The sequence below is a fragment of the Myotis davidii genome, unplaced genomic scaffold (genome assembly GCF_000327345.1).
Source record: "Myotis davidii unplaced genomic scaffold, ASM32734v1 scaffold892, whole genome shotgun sequence".
Lineage (NCBI taxonomy): Eukaryota > Metazoa > Chordata > Mammalia > Chiroptera > Vespertilionidae > Myotis > Myotis davidii.
Window position 1 is genome coordinate 742,831 of NW_006284341.1, and position 18,752 is coordinate 761,582.

Below are 18,752 nucleotides of genomic sequence, written 5' to 3' on the forward strand. Positions count from 1 at the left end.
TGGTTCTGAACTCCATCTCCTCCATGACTTTGCTTTCCTCCATTTCTTTCATCTGTGACATGTTTCTTTGTCTTCGCATTTTTGGCTGACTGAGAGGACCCACTGTGTCTATAAGAAGAACTGCTGTGCTGGAGACACCCTTATGCGGTAGGACTTGCTTCAGTGGGGCTTCGGTGCTCACTGAGTCAGCTTCTTGAGGGTGTCTCTTATAGATGTGAGGAGTTGAAATCTAGTATCTGACCCAGAGTACCCTGGCTCCGGGATCTCCAAGTCAACCACTGTGTGGGTCCACCCAGCAGGGGCTATAGCAATATCAACAGATTTCTCCTCTTTGTTTGGAGTTTGGAAGTTTTGGAGCGCTCTGATTCACTGCAGTTTGTTAGGCTGCAGAAGCGCAGGTGCCTCCTTTATGCTGCTGAGCACAGCTTCGGAGGGGATGTAAATTGAGTGGGCGGGGTCTCAGAGAGTCCCCAGGGCGGAGCAAACAGCAATGGTGTCGTCAGCGACCCTGCGACTCCGACTCCTCAACTCCCCGATGCCCTGCGCCCCCACAGCAACAATGATCCCTGCGAGCAGCTCTGTGAGAAAGTCACCCTTGCTTTCCGACCTGCTGCAAGACAGTCCCCTGTCTCCCCATAGGAGCCTGGGACCCCAGCGTGTCGCCGTAAATGAGTTCAGTGCGTTTGAGAGCTTGTCCCCTTCCGATTGAAAAAAACCGCGCACCCAGGTGCAGCAGCCTTGCGCATGCCTCCGTACCTCTGTTCTTGGCGCCTCTCCCCACCTACTCGGTCTCAATGCACTTTTTTCTTTCCTTCTAGCTATAGAACTTCCACTTGGTCAGCTTTCCCGTGGTTCTGGATGATAGCTGTTTTGTCTTATAGTTGTGGTTTTAATGTTGTTGTGGGGGGCAGCACGTACAGGTTTGTACCTTATGCCGCCATCTTGGTTCCCCTCCGCTTCCTCATCTTTAAAACGAGGTAAGCATCTCTGTGCTCTGGGTTTGTTGGGGATTGAAAGACCCTGGTGGTGCCCACCCTGTGTGGCTCAGTGGTTGAGTGTCAACCCAAGAGGTCACCTGTTTGATTTACGGTCAGGGCACATGGCCGTAGTGTGGGCTCAATCCCCAGTAGGGGGTTTGCAGGAGGCAGCTGATCGATGTTTCTCTCTCATCAGTGTTTCTATCTCTCTCTCCCTCTCCCTTCCTCTCTCTATAAAATCAATAAAAATATTTTTAAAATCCCTGGTGGTGATGTCAGGATGTGTGTGGTTCTCCCACAAATGGAAGGACCAGTAGCTGCAGGAAAGGGGGAATCTTTGTAACCCAGCCAGTAGGACCTTTAGGGCACTTTCCCTAGCAGAGTCAAAGCTGGTGTTAATTAATTAAAGAGAGAAATTGCTTTTCTGTCCACTTCAGTTTTGTTTTATGCCCATCTCATATTGTTGTCTTGTCAGGGCCAGCCTGACAGGTTGAGCTGGGCTGAGATAGGGAGGTGGGAATTGAGAAGAGAAAGAAAGACAGGAGAGCGGGATCGGGAGGACTACAGGTCAATCTAGAGACTGCAATAAGTTTATTAACCACACAATGCTTTTTATACACAAAACACTGAATAGGAGGTCTGTCAAGAGGAATGTATTCTTTGTTCCTCTTAATCTCTAAGGGAGGGACAGAGCAGAAGGACACATTCTCAGTACAGCAAATCTCCGTAAATAGTTACAGACTTCTTGGTAAGCCATGAAAGGCTGTTCTCATTCTACAAAGGTTGCTCTCATTCTACTGATAACCGCCATCCAAACAAGTCTGGGAAAACTGTGTGGGTAAGGGTCCCAGCCTTGCTAGCTCCTTCAGGTGCAAGGACCATGTCAGCTTACACCCCGTCTCCAACATTGTCTGTGTTGTAATTCCTACTTTTTGATCCCATTTCCAATGTGTAAAATTGGTTATCTCGTAAATATCTTTTATGACGAATTCAATTATCATAAACTCTTGTGGTTGTTGAAAATAAAAGTATGGCCTTCGTAACACATCCATGAGCCATGGCTCCAGCAACCTTTCCCACCAATATTTTTGAAGACCTTTTATGCTCTCACAGGGCTCTGAGCCTCCTATGGGCGTAAGGCATGATCCTGCTCTCCAGGGACTGCAGTTGAATGCCTGTGAGAAAAACAAGCAAGTCAGAAGGTCAGCGCCGGAGGGTCCCTCGCTCTGCCTCTGCGTTCACAGCCAGCGGCCGTGCACGCTGTCAATCTCCTTTTGGGTTTCTCTCCTAGAATATTGTGCTGAGGAATGGGTCCGAGGCCTTCGACTCCTGGAAGCAGCCCCCTGTGCCTGTGTACATCCAGTTCTATTTCTTCAACGTCACCAACCCAGAGGAGATCCTCGGAGGGGAGATCCCGCGGTTGGAAGAAGTGGGGCCGTACACCTACAGGTGAGTCCCGGCGCCTCCCTGCTGTACTGGCAACACGGAGCACCCCCACCATGGCCCGAGTCCTCAGCTTTCCCCCAGTGACCTCTGGGTGCTGCGCGGGAGCTGGGCTTTGACCCCATCTGTGTGCCCCCATCTGAGTGAGCCGGCTTTGTGGCCTGGAGCTGTCCCAGCCTGTTACGTGTAAATGCAGCTGCCTCTTCCTGGGGTGGCAGCAGGAGGCTATTGAGCCCTGCAGTGCTGCTCCTCACCCCCCACCCTTTAAGTCACCATGTGATTGTCTTTGGTCACCCCTAGAGCCTTTTCCCTATTTCCCTCCCTGCTCGTAGACCAGTTCCTAAAATGCGTTCTGCAGAAAAGCCTACTAGTCTCCCACGCGCCCCTTTCCCCACCCTCCTGGGTCCGGGAGACAACAGTGGCAGTGTGGGTTAGAGTCTCTGGGGATTAGGAGAATTGCTTTAATGTGGTTTTTTTGTTTGTTTGTTTTAATATATTTTTTATTGATTTCAGTGAGAAAGGAAGAGAGAGAGAGAGAGAGAGAGAGAGAGAGAGAGAGAGAGAGAAAGAGAGAGAGACAGAGAGAAAGAGAGAGAGAGAGAGAAACAGAAACATCATTGATGAGAGAGAATCATTGATCGGCTGCCTCCTGCATGTCCCACACTGGGGTTGAGCTCACAACCCGGGCATGGGCCCTGACTGGGAATCAAACTGTGATCTCCTGGTTCATGGATCTACACTCAACCACTGAACCACATGGGCCAGGCTTTCATTGTTTTTTGTGTGTGTTTTTTTCCAAAAGTTAGTAGAGGGAGGCACTCGGGGGCCTTATGGCCAGAGCATTTTTCCTACTGCAGTATTCCTCCTCCCACAAGACAGTAGCCCCTCCCCGACCCCACAGTAATCGTTCCTGTAAAGTTCCTCCTTAACAAGTTTTAAAACAAAATAGTAGAGGGAAGTAGATGGCAAGATCTTTCTTCTTCTGCAAAATGGTAAAAATTCCTCACAATTCTGTCGTAATCGATTGCACAATAAATGTTTGTGACTGATTCACTAAGTCTGAATGAGTCAGTCGGATTCTCAAGTGCCGGAATTCACAGATGAAAATCTCTGAATTGCCTGTTTTGGATCCGGCCTCTGCCACTTACTAGTTCTCTGTGCCTGGGTTTCCTTATCTATAAAGTGGAGATAAAGCTGGACCTCCACTACAGGGTTGTTAGGGTTCCTTGGGGTAATGAGTCAGTATTTACAAAATGCTTAGACTAGTGCCAGCCCACAATCGGAGTTTGCTATTATTGTCTTGGTCTGTGTACGTCAATGTACAGACTTGTAAAGATGAGCTCTGTTGTTATATAAAACAATTTTTAAAAAATAGGTCTTCCTTTTACTTCTTTTTTTAAATCCTCACCTGAGGATATGTTTTTATTGATTTTTGAGAGAGAGAGAGAGAGAGAGAGAGAGAGAGAGAGAGAGAGGAGAGAGAAACATGGGTCTGTTGTCTCCAGAATGCAACCCAACCGGGGATCAAACTTGCAACCTAGATATGTGCCCTGACCAGAATCAAACCCGCAACCTTTTGGTGCACGGGAGGATGCTCCAACCAGCTGAGCACTCAGCCAGGGAACAGATCTTATTTTAAAAAGCATTTTTTAATGTGTTTTTTATGCCTCTGGTGTTTCTCCTGCCCTGGTCTCTGCCCTCCCCTCCCCTCCCCTTCTTTTCCTTTCCCTGGGTCCTAGTGACTCTCCCTGTGCCATGTCCCGGCCTGAGCATCTGGCTCCTTCTGTATATTTAGCCCGTTGATTCAATTTGATTTGATTATTTAATTTTAATTTATTTTTGGCACTTTCAACCTAGAATTTTCAGCTGTAACCAGAGCTACCCAAGAGAAATGTAACATGAGCCAAATATATCGTTTAACATCTTCTAGTGGCCACACTTATAAAAGTAAAAAGAGGTAGGAGAAATTAATTTTAATATTTTATTTACCCCAATACCACCCACCATAGTATCATTTCAACATGGAATCAATAGTCAGAATTATTACTACACAGTACATGCCTTTTTTCCTGGTAAGTCTTTGAAATCCCACGTGCATTTTATAGCAAACCTGGTTTTGAACTAGCCGCATTCAGGTGTGCAGCAGCCACGTGTGGCTTGTGGCCACCATATTGGGCACCGAGTTCTAGCCAGACTCCACTTACTTGTAAGGCCACGCTCCAGGCCAGTGTGCATTCTGTTCTCTCTGTCAGGAATGAACTCATCACTGCACCTCTCCACGCCGACGCAGCTTCTCCCTGCGACTTGCCCTGCCTTTGGATGCACTCTCCCTAGTGTGCGCCTATTAGACACAGACTAGGTGCATTTTAACCACGGTTTGCCTATCGTCTTTCTTCCCAATATACTGAAAGCTCCGTGAGGGGCAGGAACCAAGTCCTTTAACTGAACATCTAGTGTAGTGAACATTGGTGGAATACTGAATGAAACGCCCTCCTCCATGGTTTAAATCATAGGAAATACAAGAGGAGAAATTGTTTCAATCCATAGCACACAAACAGCTCATCTGGAACCACAGGACTGCGCCAGGGGAACCCAGGTGCCAAGGGTAGGTAGGTTCAGGAAAGGGCAGGTTTAAAAGGCTCCTGAAAATGACCCCCTTTCTTTGGGAACAGACGCTCACATGTTCAGTACAAACTACAGTGTTCCTACAGGTGTTGAGTGGGTTGTGAGACCGGGGATTTGTAGAAAAGTGTGGCTTTTTAGGGAGACTTACAGCCGCCCTGGCAGGCCTTTTACACTCAGCTAGTGCCGGGATATGGAACCTTTTTCCTGCCAAGGGCCACCAGGCCCAAACAAAATTATCAGCCTAAAGATTAGCCTGCTATATTTGGTCAAAGATCTAATTAGCTCACCCCTAATGCCTTGGCAGGACCAGGCCAAATGACCAAATGATTTCAGGGGCCTTATACAGCCCATGGGGCCAGACATTCCCCACCCCAGATCTAGTGGGTATGATTTTTCTTGCCCATGATCTAATTGTGCTATTGTTCAGCTAGATCACATGCAGAGTATTCCAGTGGCTCCTGCCCCAGTGTTTAATAGTTCCATGGTGTCCCTCCCGGCTGAGTCAGCTGACACTGTCCATTGCAGGGGTCCTCAAACTTTTTAAACAAGGGGCCAGTTCACTGTCCCTCAGACCATTGGAGGGCTGGACTATAGTTTAAAAAAAACTATGAACAAATTCCTATGCCCACTGCACATATCTTATTTTGAAGTAAAAAACCGAAACGAGAACAAATACAATATTTGTATTTGCATGTGGCCCGTGGGCCGTAGTTTGAGGACCCCTGGTCCATTGTGTGCAAAGAGTCCTGGGGCACAAAGAAGGGCAAGGTGCGCTGGCCCCTAACTGGGTAGTGCAGTGGTCAGCAAACCACGGCTCGTGAGCCACGTGGGGCTCTTTGGCCCCTTGAGCGCAGCTCTTCCACAAAATACCACGTGCGGCGTGCTCACATACAGTGCAATTGAAACTTCGTGGCCCATGTGCAGAAGTCGGTTTTCAGAAAGGAGATAGACAAGTATACAAGACAAGCGTGGATGGGAGAGTTGGAAGGGGTGGGCCTCAGCGAATGTACCTCAATCAGATTGAGGACGTTTTTAGCAAAGGCCAGTTTAGGAGTACCCTAATTAAGTTAATAACAATGTACCTACCTATATAGTTTAAGTTTAAAAAATTTGGCTCTCAAAAGAAATTTCAATCATCGTACTGTTGATATTTGGCTCTGTTGACTAATGAGTTTGCCGACCACTGGGGTAGTGGGTGGGCCCGGGGGGAGAGGGGGCAGTTTCTGAGAGAGGGAGAGCCACGCGGGCTGTGGGGGGACTAATTAATTTGACACACAATGTACAGTGGCATGCTTTACATATGGATGAGTTCAGAATATTAATGTTTTGCAAAAAGATTGTAGGACTTCCACATGTAGATAAAAACCAGTCAATCTGATTTAAGTAATGCAGTGCATAGTAAAGGTTTTTTTTAAAAAAATTTAATGAAAGTATAGTTGGCATACAATGTTAATTAGTTTCAGGTGTACAACATAGTGATTTGACATTCATATACCTTATGATCTTTTCATCACACTAAGTCTAGTTACCATCTATCACTGTGCAAAGTCATGAGAGTATTATTGACTATATTCCCTATATGATGTACATTACATTCTGTGCCTTATTTATCTTATAGCTGGAATTTTGTACCTCTTCTTCCACGTCAACTTTTTTACCTGTCCCCCACTCCCACCCCTCTGACAGCCATCAATGTGTTATCTGTTTCTATAAGTCTGTTTCTGTTTGTTTACTTGTTTTGTTTTTTCAGATCCCACATGCAAGTGAAATCATATGGTATTTGTCTTTTTCTGTTTGACATATTTCACTTAGCTTAATACCTCCTAGGTCCGTCCATGTTGTCACAAATGGAAAGATTTCATTCTTTTTATGGCTAACTAGTATTCCATTGTATATATGTACCACTACTTCTTTTTTTAAGATATTTTTATTGATTTCAGAGAGGAAGGGAGAGGGATGGCAACATCAATGATGACAGAGAATCACTGATCAGCTGCCTCCTGCATGTCCCTCACAGGGGATTGAGCCCGCAACCCAGGCATATGCCCTTGACTGGAATTGAACCTGGAACCCTTCAGTCCGCAGGCCAACACTCCACCCACTGAGCCAAACCAGCTAGGGCATGTACCACTACTTCTTTATCCATTCATTTACCAAGGGACAATTAGGTTACTTCCAAATCTTGGCTATTGTAAATAACTAGAGGCCCAATGCACAAAATTCAAGCACTGAGGGTGGTGTGGGGGGGTCCGGCCTGCGCCCTCTCACAGTCCAGGAGCCCTTGGGGGATGTCTGACCGACAGCTTAGTACTGCTGCTGTGTTTGCCAGCCATGAGCCCAGCTTCTAGCTGAGTGGCGCTCCCCCTGTGGAAGCATACTGACCACCAGGGGGCAGCTCCTGCATTGAGTGTCTGCCCCCTGGTGGTCAGTGCATGACGTAGTGACCAGTCATTCCGCCATTTGGTCGATTTGCATATTACTCTTTTATTATATAGGATGCTGCAGTGAACATAAGGGTACACCTGTCTTTTCCAGTTAGTGTTTTTGTTTTTTCAGATAAATACCCAAAGGTGGAATTGCTGGGTCTAGTGAAAGCTGCATTGAGTAGCCCTGGAATAAGCTTGTTGACACAAAGCTAATTTGTTTCATGTTCCTGTTGCTTAGTGACATATTTGCTAAAACATGTGTATCCAACTTAAGATATTACAAGACTTCTGCATCCTTTTTGAGATTTATTTTCTATTTTGTCAGGTTTCTTTTCCTATTATTGAATATTTCAATAATTTTTAAAAATCAACTTGTCTAAGGGCTCTTTCAGCTACTTTCCTATTTCTAAGACATATTTGCTAAATTCAGAATATCCCATTAAACATCTCCGCTTTTTCAGTTTCTGAGTTTTGTTGTTGGGATTGTTCATTTCTCTTGTAGGCTCCTATTACTGCTTTGGCAGTAAGGAAAAAGATGTGAGGGATAAATATCTTATAGTGTTTTATTATTATTCATTGAGCATTAAGTAATACTGGATTATGAAATAATCAACATATACAATATCATATATAGCATTATCTTTTAAAGAAACTTGAAAATGCAGTAAGACAACTACTACTATCCCCAATTTCATGGACACCAAGATAACCAATGCTAATATTTGAGTGGATCTCTTCTTAGCCATTTCTCCATGGATTTTATTTTTATATGGTCTTCATACTGTCTTTACATATATTATACATGCACATGTACATAACATGTATATTCTATTCCCTTAATATTACATCTTAGGTATCTTCCCATGTATGTCTTGGTTTTATACTAATACTAGGAGCCCAGTGCACGAATTCGTGCACCTGGAAAGGAACCGTGGGCCGCGAGGCTGCGGTAGGCACCGTGGTGGCCCATCCGCTGCGACTCTGCCCAGCCCCTCCCGCCGCGGCCCCCTGTCCCCTGTCTACCAGCAGCCTCACTCCCGCCACTGCCGCTCCCACATGCTGATGGCTCTGGCCCCACTCGCGCCCACTGACACCACGGAGGGATTGGGGCTGGCACCAGCAGTGGGTGCAAGTGGGGACGGCGCTGTCAGCAGGTATGAGCGGCGGCTGCTGCCCCAATCACCCCCCTCAGAAGCAGGGGGAGGTGGAGATCAGGGCTGGCAGCCACTTGCATCTGCTGATGGTGCCAAGTGATTGGGACCAGTGCTAGGCACTGGCAGCGGGTGCGAGTACCAGGTGGGACCACGGGGCAGGGGAACAAAGAATTTTCAGTAACTACCAGAGGCTCGCCCCGATGACAGTGACCGGTGCCCCAGCTTGGTCTGGTGCCCCCGCTCACCTGCTCCACCATCCTGCTGCGGCCAATGCCCGCCATGTTCCGCACATGCCCCCTGGTGGTCAGTGCACATCATAGTGACCGATTGTTTGGTTGTTTGGTTGTTCCACCGTTCCGTCTATTTGCATATTAGCCTTTTATTATATAGGATATTTTTATAATGATAATATTCAACAGGTAGCAGGAATAGTGTTAAAACACTTTATTTAACCCTTCCCTTTTTTGGACACGTACCAGTTCTCATTTCATTCTTTGATTACCACATGGATTGAATGTTCTCCTCATGTTTGCCAACTGATTGTGTTTCCACTCTGAGTTCTTGTCCTTTGCCCATGTGCCCGTTTGGATTCTGGTTTGTCTGTGCCAGTCTGTAAACCTTTACATGCAACAATGTTAACCCTTCGTTACAGTTGTGGCAACTGTTTTTCTATCCTTTGCCTGTTTTATGTTTAAAATTTACATATAGTGAAATCCATTCCTGTATGAACTTTTCTATCATTTCTGAGCTTAAAAAGTCCTATTCCCTTCAAAGGTTTGCTGTTCAAGTCTATTTTCTTGTAGATCTATTTTTTTGCATTTAATTTCTTAAGGATTTAATTGTCTCCTTGCAATTTAGCAAAGGTAGGAACTTTGTTCAATCTTCCAAATTCTGAACGTTAGCCCTTCGATCCTTTACTCATCTCAGAGCCAAGCCGAATCAGTTTTTTTAATATCAAAGAGATGATCGAAAATTTAGAAATTCTATGGTTATTGTTTCCACTATTAAAATATTTTCTAAACCTGGCTCATTCTTCTCTGATACCACTTCTTTTTCAAAACAGAAACAGTGTCTTTAGATAAGTTTCTAAAAAAATCTTTGAACTGCTCAAAAGTAAGAAAAGTAGTAAAAGACTCCTCCCACCTTGCCCGGCACCAAAGGTGAGGGCCAGGTACTGTGAGTTCCAAATGCACTGGTTGTCCTGAGTGAGTTGCGGGCGCTGGCCAGGGGGTCCAGGTACCGCCGCGAGGACGGAGGACCGTTTCCGGCTTCCGGAGTGAAGATGCTTCTTGCCCACACCCAACAAATGTGGGCACACCCTCCCCGCCCCACCTGCGCTTCTTCTCAGTACCCAGCTCTGAGCTCTCGGTGTCCAGCCCCTCACGCAGTGGGCCAGGCAGTGGTAACGGGAAGTTAAACCCTGTGCTGCTCAGCGCCCTCCCTGAGGCCTGCTTCCCACCTCTGCCCTTGCTTCCTGGTCATGCATCCATCTTGTGACTTCACTTCTCCATCCACTCTCTGGTCAGCTCAGCCGTGCCCTGCGCTGCTGGCTACTCATCCTCCCCCAGGACCAGTTTCCTCACCCTCCACTGTCAGCGGAGCCTGTGCTGTGCTGCCTGCCTGGAAGCCCCTCCAGCCTCCCAACCGGAGGGAGCCTGCTCCTTCTGGAACCAGCCCCACCGTGTCCCTGCACAGCACCTTCCTCAGGACTCCCATCCCAGTGGCCCCTCCTCTCTTCTCTGGGTGTCCGCCGGCACCTGGAGGGCAGCTGGGGAACACGGTTCAGGTGTGAGGTAGACGTTCCAGGTGTGAGGTAGCTGCTCCTGGTGTGAGGTAGCTGCTCCAGGGGTGAGGTAGCTGTTCCAGGTGTGAGGTAGCTGCTCCAGGTGTGAAGTAGACGTTCCAGGTGTGAGGTAGCTGTTCCCAGTGTGAGGTAGCTGCTCCAGGTGTGAGGTAGCTGCTCCAGGTGTGAGGTAGCTGTTCCTGGTGTGAGGTAGCTGCTCCAGGTGTGAGGTAGCTGTTCCTGGTGTGAGGTAGCTGCTCCAGGTGTGAGGTAGCTGTTCCTGGTGTGAGGTAGCTGCTCCAGGTGTGAGGCAGCTGTTCCTGGTGTGAGGTAGCTGCTCCAGGTGTGAGGCAGCTGTTCCTGGTGTGAGGTAGCTGCTCCAGGTGTGAGGCAGCTGTTCCTGGTGTGAGGTAGCTGCTCCAGGTGTGAGGCAGCTGTTCCTGGTGTGAGGTAGCTGCTCCAGGTGTGAGGCAGCTGTTCCTGGTGTGAGGTAGCTGCTCCAGGTGTGAGGCAGCTGTTCCTGGTGTGAGGTAGCTGCTCCAGGTGTGAGGTAGCTGTTCTAGGTGTGAGGTAGCTCTTCCAGGTGTGAGGTAGCTGATTAGGTGGAAGTCTGTGCTGCACCAGGTTCTTTGAGGACATCTCTCCATCTCCTGAGCTTAGTGCAAGCCTCACACATAATGTTACTAGCTACTTGTTTCCTAAGCTCTTAGTACGTGCCAGGTAGTGTTCTAAATGGATGACAAGCTTATGCGAATTTAATTCTCACCACAATCCTATAAGGAAGGTACATTCTTATCTCCACTTGCCTACAAGGAGGCCCCTCCACCCTCCACAAGCCTACAAGGAAGGTACGTTATTGCCCCAGGAAACCGAGGCATGGAAGCAATGAGTAACTTCTCCTTAGTCACAGAGCTGGTAACGGGTGAAGCCAGAATGGAATGCGGAGCCTGGCAGTCAGATCTTAACCCACACGTTGCCCACTGTTGCCAGTCACTTCTGAGTGATTCTCAGCAGAGAGCACTGGGTGAATGAAGAACTACAGTGATGGAAGATAAGGATTATATGATAGTACTAGAGGCCCAGTGCACGAATTCGTGCACCTGTGGGGTCCTTTGGCCGGGCTCGCAGGATCGGGCTGAAACTGGCTCTCCAACATCCCCCGAGGGGTCCAGGATTGTGAGAGGGCACAGACCAGGCCAAGGGACCCACCGGTGCATGATTGGGGCTGGGGAGGGACCGTGGGAGGGCTCCAGGGAATGTCTGGCCCATCTCCCTCAGTCCCGATCGGCCGGACCCCAGTAGCAAGCTAACTTACCAGTCAGAGCACCTGCCCCCTGGTGGTCAGTGCACATCATACCGAGCAGTTGAGCAGTCTTAGCGTTTCATTAGTAGATTATGCTTTGATTGGTTGAATGGCCGACCAGACGACCAGACACTTAGCATATTAGGATATTTGAGCAGAGCTCCCCCTGTGGGAGTGCACTGACCACCAGGGGGTAGCTCCTGCATTGAGCGTCTGCCCCCTGGTGGTCAGTGTGTGTCATAGTGACCAGTCATTCCCAGTCGTTCTTCTGTTAGGGTCAATTTGCATATTACCCTTTTATTATATAGAATTGTATATACCTAACTTATCCAAAATCTCCAATGTATTGCATAGTTAGACGTTAATTTTCCAACTAATTAAAATGATTCCTCAGGCTATGGTTTTCCTTCTGGGCTGATGAGACCTTCAGGAGTTTTAAAAATAATTTTTTTATTTAAAAAAGTCAAAGAACTTTAAAAAAATGATTTAAAATGAAATATCTCTAACATCACCCAGGTCTTTTCCTGCCTGATGGAGTGTAACCCAACCTTTTCTTAGTGACTGGGGCCACCAGGGTGAATAACAAATATGAAGTTGTCATCTGAGCCTGGGGTGTCCTGGGCCTTCAACACCAGGATTTATTGGCATCTGCTAAGTACCAGGGACCATACCAGGCACTTCGAAATATGGTTTGTTAATTGATTGTCGAGGCCAAAGATTTGCTTTGCCTTAAAAAAAAACACCCCAAAATGCTTTTGTTTCTATTTCTAGAAGCTTCTTTGGTCTTGGCAGACACTGTAAAGCAGTGATTGTTCACTTCTTGCTCTCAGTCCGCTGTTCCCTAGGAGGCCGCCCTGCTCTGGTGGACTCTGGCTGACCAGCTGGGTACCCAGACTTTCTGGCACTGTGGCCTCGCGAGGGGGGCCGCCGTGATGGGAGGGAGTGCTTGGGTTTCCTCGTACGGTGCTCCTCGGACTACATGACTTACTGTTGTTCTGAGAGGGAGGTCCCTCGCCACCTCTCTCCTTGGCTTCCTCGGCCTCTGCCGAGCGGGGACCACCTCTGACCGCCGGGCACCGTCTCCTTCGGTTAGACCCTCTGCAAAAGCCGAGAGTCGGGCATGCCTTAGATGGCTGGAGGTTGAGGGAAGTCATGTGGTTAGTTGTGAGTGACCTGTCATGTTCCCTTGGTGCCTGCCAAGTGAATTCAATGTTTTTGTGGTTTGGGAATCCATGGCTTTGACTTTTTAAAATGTACTGAGAAACCCAGTGAATGACAACAAGGCTTACAGTGACTGGAGCCCCATGCTCAGGTTCCCTTTAAAACAGCAGGTTCTTACAGGGTGAGCTGTCAAGAAAACCTTTCAAAGTCCTCCCAGAGTCAGTGCACATAAATAAACAAATGATGCAGGCTCTAGGGTTGGAATTGCTCAGGCCATTAGGTTCATGATCCAGGGCTCAGTGAAAAAAAATAAAGGCTTTAGCAAGGTCATCAGTTTTCGTCATTAGTTAGAGAACTCGGCAGAGTTGATCCCTAGGGTTTTGGCCGGATGTTGAATTCCAGCTCTTTGCTCCCTGGCCCCCCGCCTGGCTTTCTTCGTGTGCAAACTGGTGTTCACCCTGGGGCTATTTTTTCTACGTCTAGTTTCTTAGTGGTCAGCCAGGCCAGTGTGGGGCCCTGGGCCCTGGTTATACGTGGTTGCACCCTGAGAAGTCCTTCCCTCTTCCCCTTGGCTGCAGGGAGGCTCTGGGGGTGGCAAGGAGTGGAGAGGAATCCCCGCTGCAGGCACCGGCCTTGGCAGAGGCAGCGATTTGCCTTTGAAATTTCCTCTTCACCTCCAGCTGCTAACCAGTCCCTTTGCATTAACTTCTCTGTAGAGTCAGGGAACCTGGGATAGAAGTCAGGGGACCAGGATTCTCAGCCTTGTTCTGCCACCTCCTGGTTAATCCTGGGCTAGTTATTTATCCGAATCTCCCTTTTCTCATCTACAGAAAGACTGGGTTCTGCTTTCTCTGGGAGGGGGCTTCGGTTGCAAGCAAGAGAAACTGACTCTGGCCAATTTAACTAAAAGGAGAACTTATTTGAAGGCTATGTAGACTGGGTTACAGTTTCCCCGCTGTGGCTGGGAAGAAAGGCAGGGTCCAGGGCAGCTTTAAAGACCCGAATCTCTGGAGCACAAGGAACTTCGCTCATGTGCGCCCCCTGGAGGAAGCCGGTATTAAGACTGTGTTTTCCACCTGGAGGTTCTGGGCTCAGGAGTCAGAGGCCAAAGGGAAAAGAATTGGTTGAGCTTGGGTCCCACACCGCCGCCCAATGCAGGAAAGGAAAGAAAATTAAGGTCTGGCCAGAAAAAAAAGGGGGGGCAGTGAATGTCTAGCAATCAAAATCCCACTTAGCTACCCCTTGCACAAGTGTTTTAACAGGACGGCCTCTATCAGATTTTATATGTATTCCTCATGAATATATTTTGGGAACAAACCATAACCCAGAGTTCATTGGCTTTGATGCCCTTGTCAAGGTGACCCTGACCATTGCGTTTTCCAATTTGTGGAGGAAAAGAATGGAAATGACAGATTTTTGAGAAGACTCGATCCCGGGCCTCACTTCCTCGCTTTATGAAACTGGAGCTTTCATCTCCAGTTTTCCCGGTGTCAGTACTGGCATGCAGTCTCTGTAATGGTTATACTGGCAATAGCTTTGATACTGAAAGAAGGGGGACATACTGCGTTTTAAAGTAGTGACTGTTTTCAAACCAAATCTATTTCTTTCTTTTAGGGAAATCAGAAACAAAGCGGATATTCAATTTGGCGAAAATGGAACAACCATATCTGCAGTTAGCAACAAGGCCTATGTTTTTGTACAAAACCTATCTGTTGGAGACGCTAAAAGTGACTTAATTAGGACAATTAATATTCCTGCAGTGGTAAGTTAGCATTTTAAGTACCATTATTATGGATTTTAGAAGAAAGGTAAAAGCTAACTTAGGCGATTATGGCTTTATGTTTAGGCGCTAAGTTATGTTAAAAAATATATACATATATAAAAAGAAAAATATGTTTCCCTTGCCCTTCTTTAAAGTTTATCTTAGACAGTTTTCTGAGGTCTTTCAAACAAGGTCTTTTCAAATAGTGACGGAAGGCAAATTTTAGGATTTCTTTTCACAATTACTTGCTGTGTGTTCAGGATCAGCACTTATATAAATAATTATGTCTCTAGGATTTTTTTAAGTAGCTAATAATTTTTTAAAATGTATTTATTGATTTCAGAGAGAGGAAGGGAGAGAAAGAGATAGAAACATTAATGAGAGAGAATCATTGATTGGCTTCATCCTGCACGCCCCCTACTGGGGATTGAGCCTGCAACCGGGGCATGTGCCCTGACCTAGAATTAAACTGTGACCTCTTGGTTCACAGGTTGATGCTCAACCACTGAACCACACCTGCCGGGCAAGTAGCTAATAATTTTCAAAATATTTATTTGCTCCTTGTTTTGGTTCAGAAACTCTAGCCATAGAATTTGCATACCACTTCTTAATTTAAGTTCTAGGATTTTTAAGTTCTCAAAATACCTATTGGCTGTTTTTTCCCATTCCAAATAATAGGGACTGAGCTGTTGATTACAGCCTGGAGTGTTTTCAATGGGCTCTGATTATAATGGCAATTCCATCTCATAACAATACAATTGACACCCAGGAAACGTTCCTGTTCACCTACACTAACCCCCTCTGAGGCTCCCACAGTAACTTCTAGGTGACCACTCATGGTGGACCCAGGGCCTAGAAAACTGCATCCCAGATCTGGCCCTGCCCTGCCCCTAGTGGAGTTTATAATGAGGGCCCCAGCCTCTGTGCCCGAGCAGGAGGAAGATGGCGCCACCTAGTGGCCAAAGATGCCAATGTACTTACAAGAGCTTTTCCCTTTCCTCCCGCTGTGTGGGGATAACAGGGTGGCCATGGGGACGTTGAGATCACAGAAATGTTAACCCTGAGAAAGGGTAGTAACTGAGGAGTTTTATTCTTGTACACAGAGCCAGAGAGGAGTCCATTGGCTAATTTTCCAGCTATTTAATTCCAACCTTTAGGAGAGTGGGTGGGTATGCTGTTCTCTGAATTTGCCTGTGCTCCTCAGACTGCCATGGAATGGGCGCAGGAAGGCATCATCCAGAGGATCATCCACGCCCTGATAAAGGCCTACCAGCAGAAGTTCTTTGTGACGCACACGGTCCACGATTTGCTCTGGGGCTACAAAGATGAGCTCATGTCCCTCATCCACCCTTTCAAACCCGAAGTCCCTCCCTATTTTGGCTTGTACTATGGGGTAAGTGGAATTTTTTTTCTGAGCCTCTTTGTTCAGCTGAGGGGGTACCTCAAGCCAGATTTCATCCTCACTCTGATTTTCTCCTAGGAGACCAAAAATTGCCCAGAATTCTAGATGTCTTGTACAGTATGTAAAAAACAAGAACGTGTTTTAGTCAGGGCGGGGACAGGGGGAGGGGTAGTGCTGACTGTGAATGAGTGTAACTATGAAAATATAGGGTGTCCCCCCCCAAAATGTATGCACACTTTGAATAATTATTAATTCCAATATTTCTTTCTTTTTTAGATTTAACCCATTGGAATTAATAATTATTCAAAGTGTGTATGCATTTTTTGGGACACCCTGTACATAGTGTGGCTGAGCCATCTATCAGGTGCAATCTTTCAACCCATCATACAATTCAGTGTTCAATACCAAGTCTCATGTTGATGGTTTGGGCCTCCACACGCCCTCTACCATCTCCCAGATTCCGTGGATTTCCCACATTCAGAAAAAACACACACACACAAGAACAACTTAGAATCAGAGGGCCTAGATTTGCATTTTGACTTCTTCATTTAATAGGTTTGGGACTTTTCTGAGCCTCAGTTTCATCATTCCTCACCTGAGACTAGCCGTACCCACACTTCAAAGGTTGGTTTGAAATGGGTTAGTAAGCAGCCCATAAAAGTGCTTTTCAAACTATGAGTTCATTGCAATACAGACTTCAGGAATCATTATTTATTTATTTGTTAATCCTCACCTTAGGATATTTTTTCCATTGCTTTTTCAGAGAGAGAGGAAGAAAGGCAGGAAGGGGAGAGAGAGAAAGAAACATCGATGTGAGACACATCGACTGGTTGCTTCCCACATGCATCCCGACTGGGGTTGAGGGGGATGGCTGGGAATGAACTGCAACCCAGGTACATGCTCTTGACCAGGAATCGAACCTGCGACCATTCGGTGAGTGGGCCAACACTCTAACCACCGAACACACCAGCCATGGCAGGAACCATTATTCTTTTTCCCCTTCATGACTGGCTCAAAAAAATGACCCTGAATTAATATGAATGACTGGTGTATGTTTTTGTTTTGGAGCCACATAAACTCTCTGTAGTGTTGTGGGGAAAAAAAGAAAAAGAAAAGAAGAAAAAAAGACAAGTTTTTCATCTGCTCTGGCCAAATACTAACTCTTTAGCCAACAGCACAGAAATGCATTCAGTGACCTGGATAATCTGTGAAGTTCTGCATCTGCCCAGTCCTGGCCTCAAGCCCTTCCTCAATCCCAGGGTTTCTGCCAACATTTGCCTCTGATACCCTAGGCCAGTGATGGCGAACCTCTGACACGCATGTCAGAGGTGACACGCGAACTCATTTTTTTGGTTGATTTTTCTTCATTAAATGGCATTTAAATATACAAAATAAATATCAAAAATATAAGTCTTTGTTTTACTATGGTTGCAAATATCAAAATTTTCTACATGTGACACGGCACCAGAGTTAAGTTAGGGTTTTTCAAAATGCTGACACGCCGAGCTCAAAAGGTTCGCCATCACTGCCCTAGGCCTGTATACCTGTTCACCTGCTCACCCTTAGTTAACACCATCACTTTTCCTTCAAAGACTTTAATGCGGAAACAACAAACAATTAGTGGGGGGAGGTCCGGGCAGGGGCGGGGTGTGAGAATGAATAGGATAAGGTGAATTCACAGAGCTCCTGAGAAACAGGGAAATGCTTAACTATCAGATACTCTTGTTTGCTTATTGCAAGGCCAATCAGCATCTCTGTACCTGCTGATTTCAGGGTACCTCTGTTCTTCTTGATATAAGAGAGTTCAGGCACCTCCCACTGAGTGTGTACTCTCTGATGCACAAAATTCTAGTTGCTGGAAAGTATCTTTGAGAAGTCAGGCAGCCTAGCCAATTCCACCGGGAGGATGGATGTTGCTAGGGCATGCTGGTGGCATGAATGCTGTACTGATATCCTCAGAACATTTCTCAACCTCCTGCAGTCATGTGTTCCTTACATCCAACTCTCACCCCTACCACAATAACACAACACCTAGTTGTCCTTGCTTGTCCTCAGATAAAAGTCCTAGTGAGAGACAGGGAAGCATCACATTCCCTGTGTGATTCTTGGGCAGATAACAGCTTTGTGAGTTACTCTGAAACATTTGAACACTTAACCACTTAGCCACATCTGAGTTAGGTGGAGGAGTTCAAGGTGCAACATACATGCATTTTTTTTAAACTGGTAGTTCAGCATTTTTTGTACATGGGGTGTTTGAATTTTCAACCAAGTTATAACGTTCACACCGCTGCTCTTAAAGAAGAGTCCTGCCTCATTTCTTAAAGTCACGTAAAATTTCATATATGGAACATGACATGGCCCGGATGTATATGGACCATGTTGATATATTAACATAGTTGGCAAAATACAGTTAAGTGACAATAAAGACCTCAAGTAGGCAAAACAAAAGAACAAAAAAACATGAAAGGAGAATTCACAAAGGGTGTGCATGCTTTCTAAGGTATATAGCTGAAGGATAGGAAAAAAGAGTTCAACCTCGGTGAATACAGAAATGCAGAAAGAAGCAAGAAACTCTCAAGTAGGCAACAAAAGAACAAAAAAACATGAAAGGAGAATTCACAAAGGGTGTGCATGCTTTCTAAGGTATATAGCTGAAGGATAGGAAAAAAGAGTTCAACCTCGGTGAATACAGAAATGCAGAAAGAAGCAAGAAAAA

The 18,752-nt window shown here is 46.4% G+C and overlaps 1 protein-coding gene across 1 annotated transcript in view; it reads left to right on the forward strand.

Moving 5' to 3' along the window:
• SCARB2 (scavenger receptor class B member 2) overlaps positions 1-18,752 on the forward strand; it is a 63,985-nt gene that overhangs the window by 19,628 nt on the left and 25,605 nt on the right. Inside the window, exons 3-5 of the mRNA XM_015570228.1 lie at positions 2,269-2,426; positions 14,487-14,634; positions 15,839-16,027. Of these exons, the coding sequence (XP_015425714.1) occupies positions 2,269-2,426; positions 14,487-14,634; positions 15,839-16,027 (495 nt within the window). The remainder of the gene's footprint in view (positions 1-2,268; positions 2,427-14,486; positions 14,635-15,838; positions 16,028-18,752) is intronic.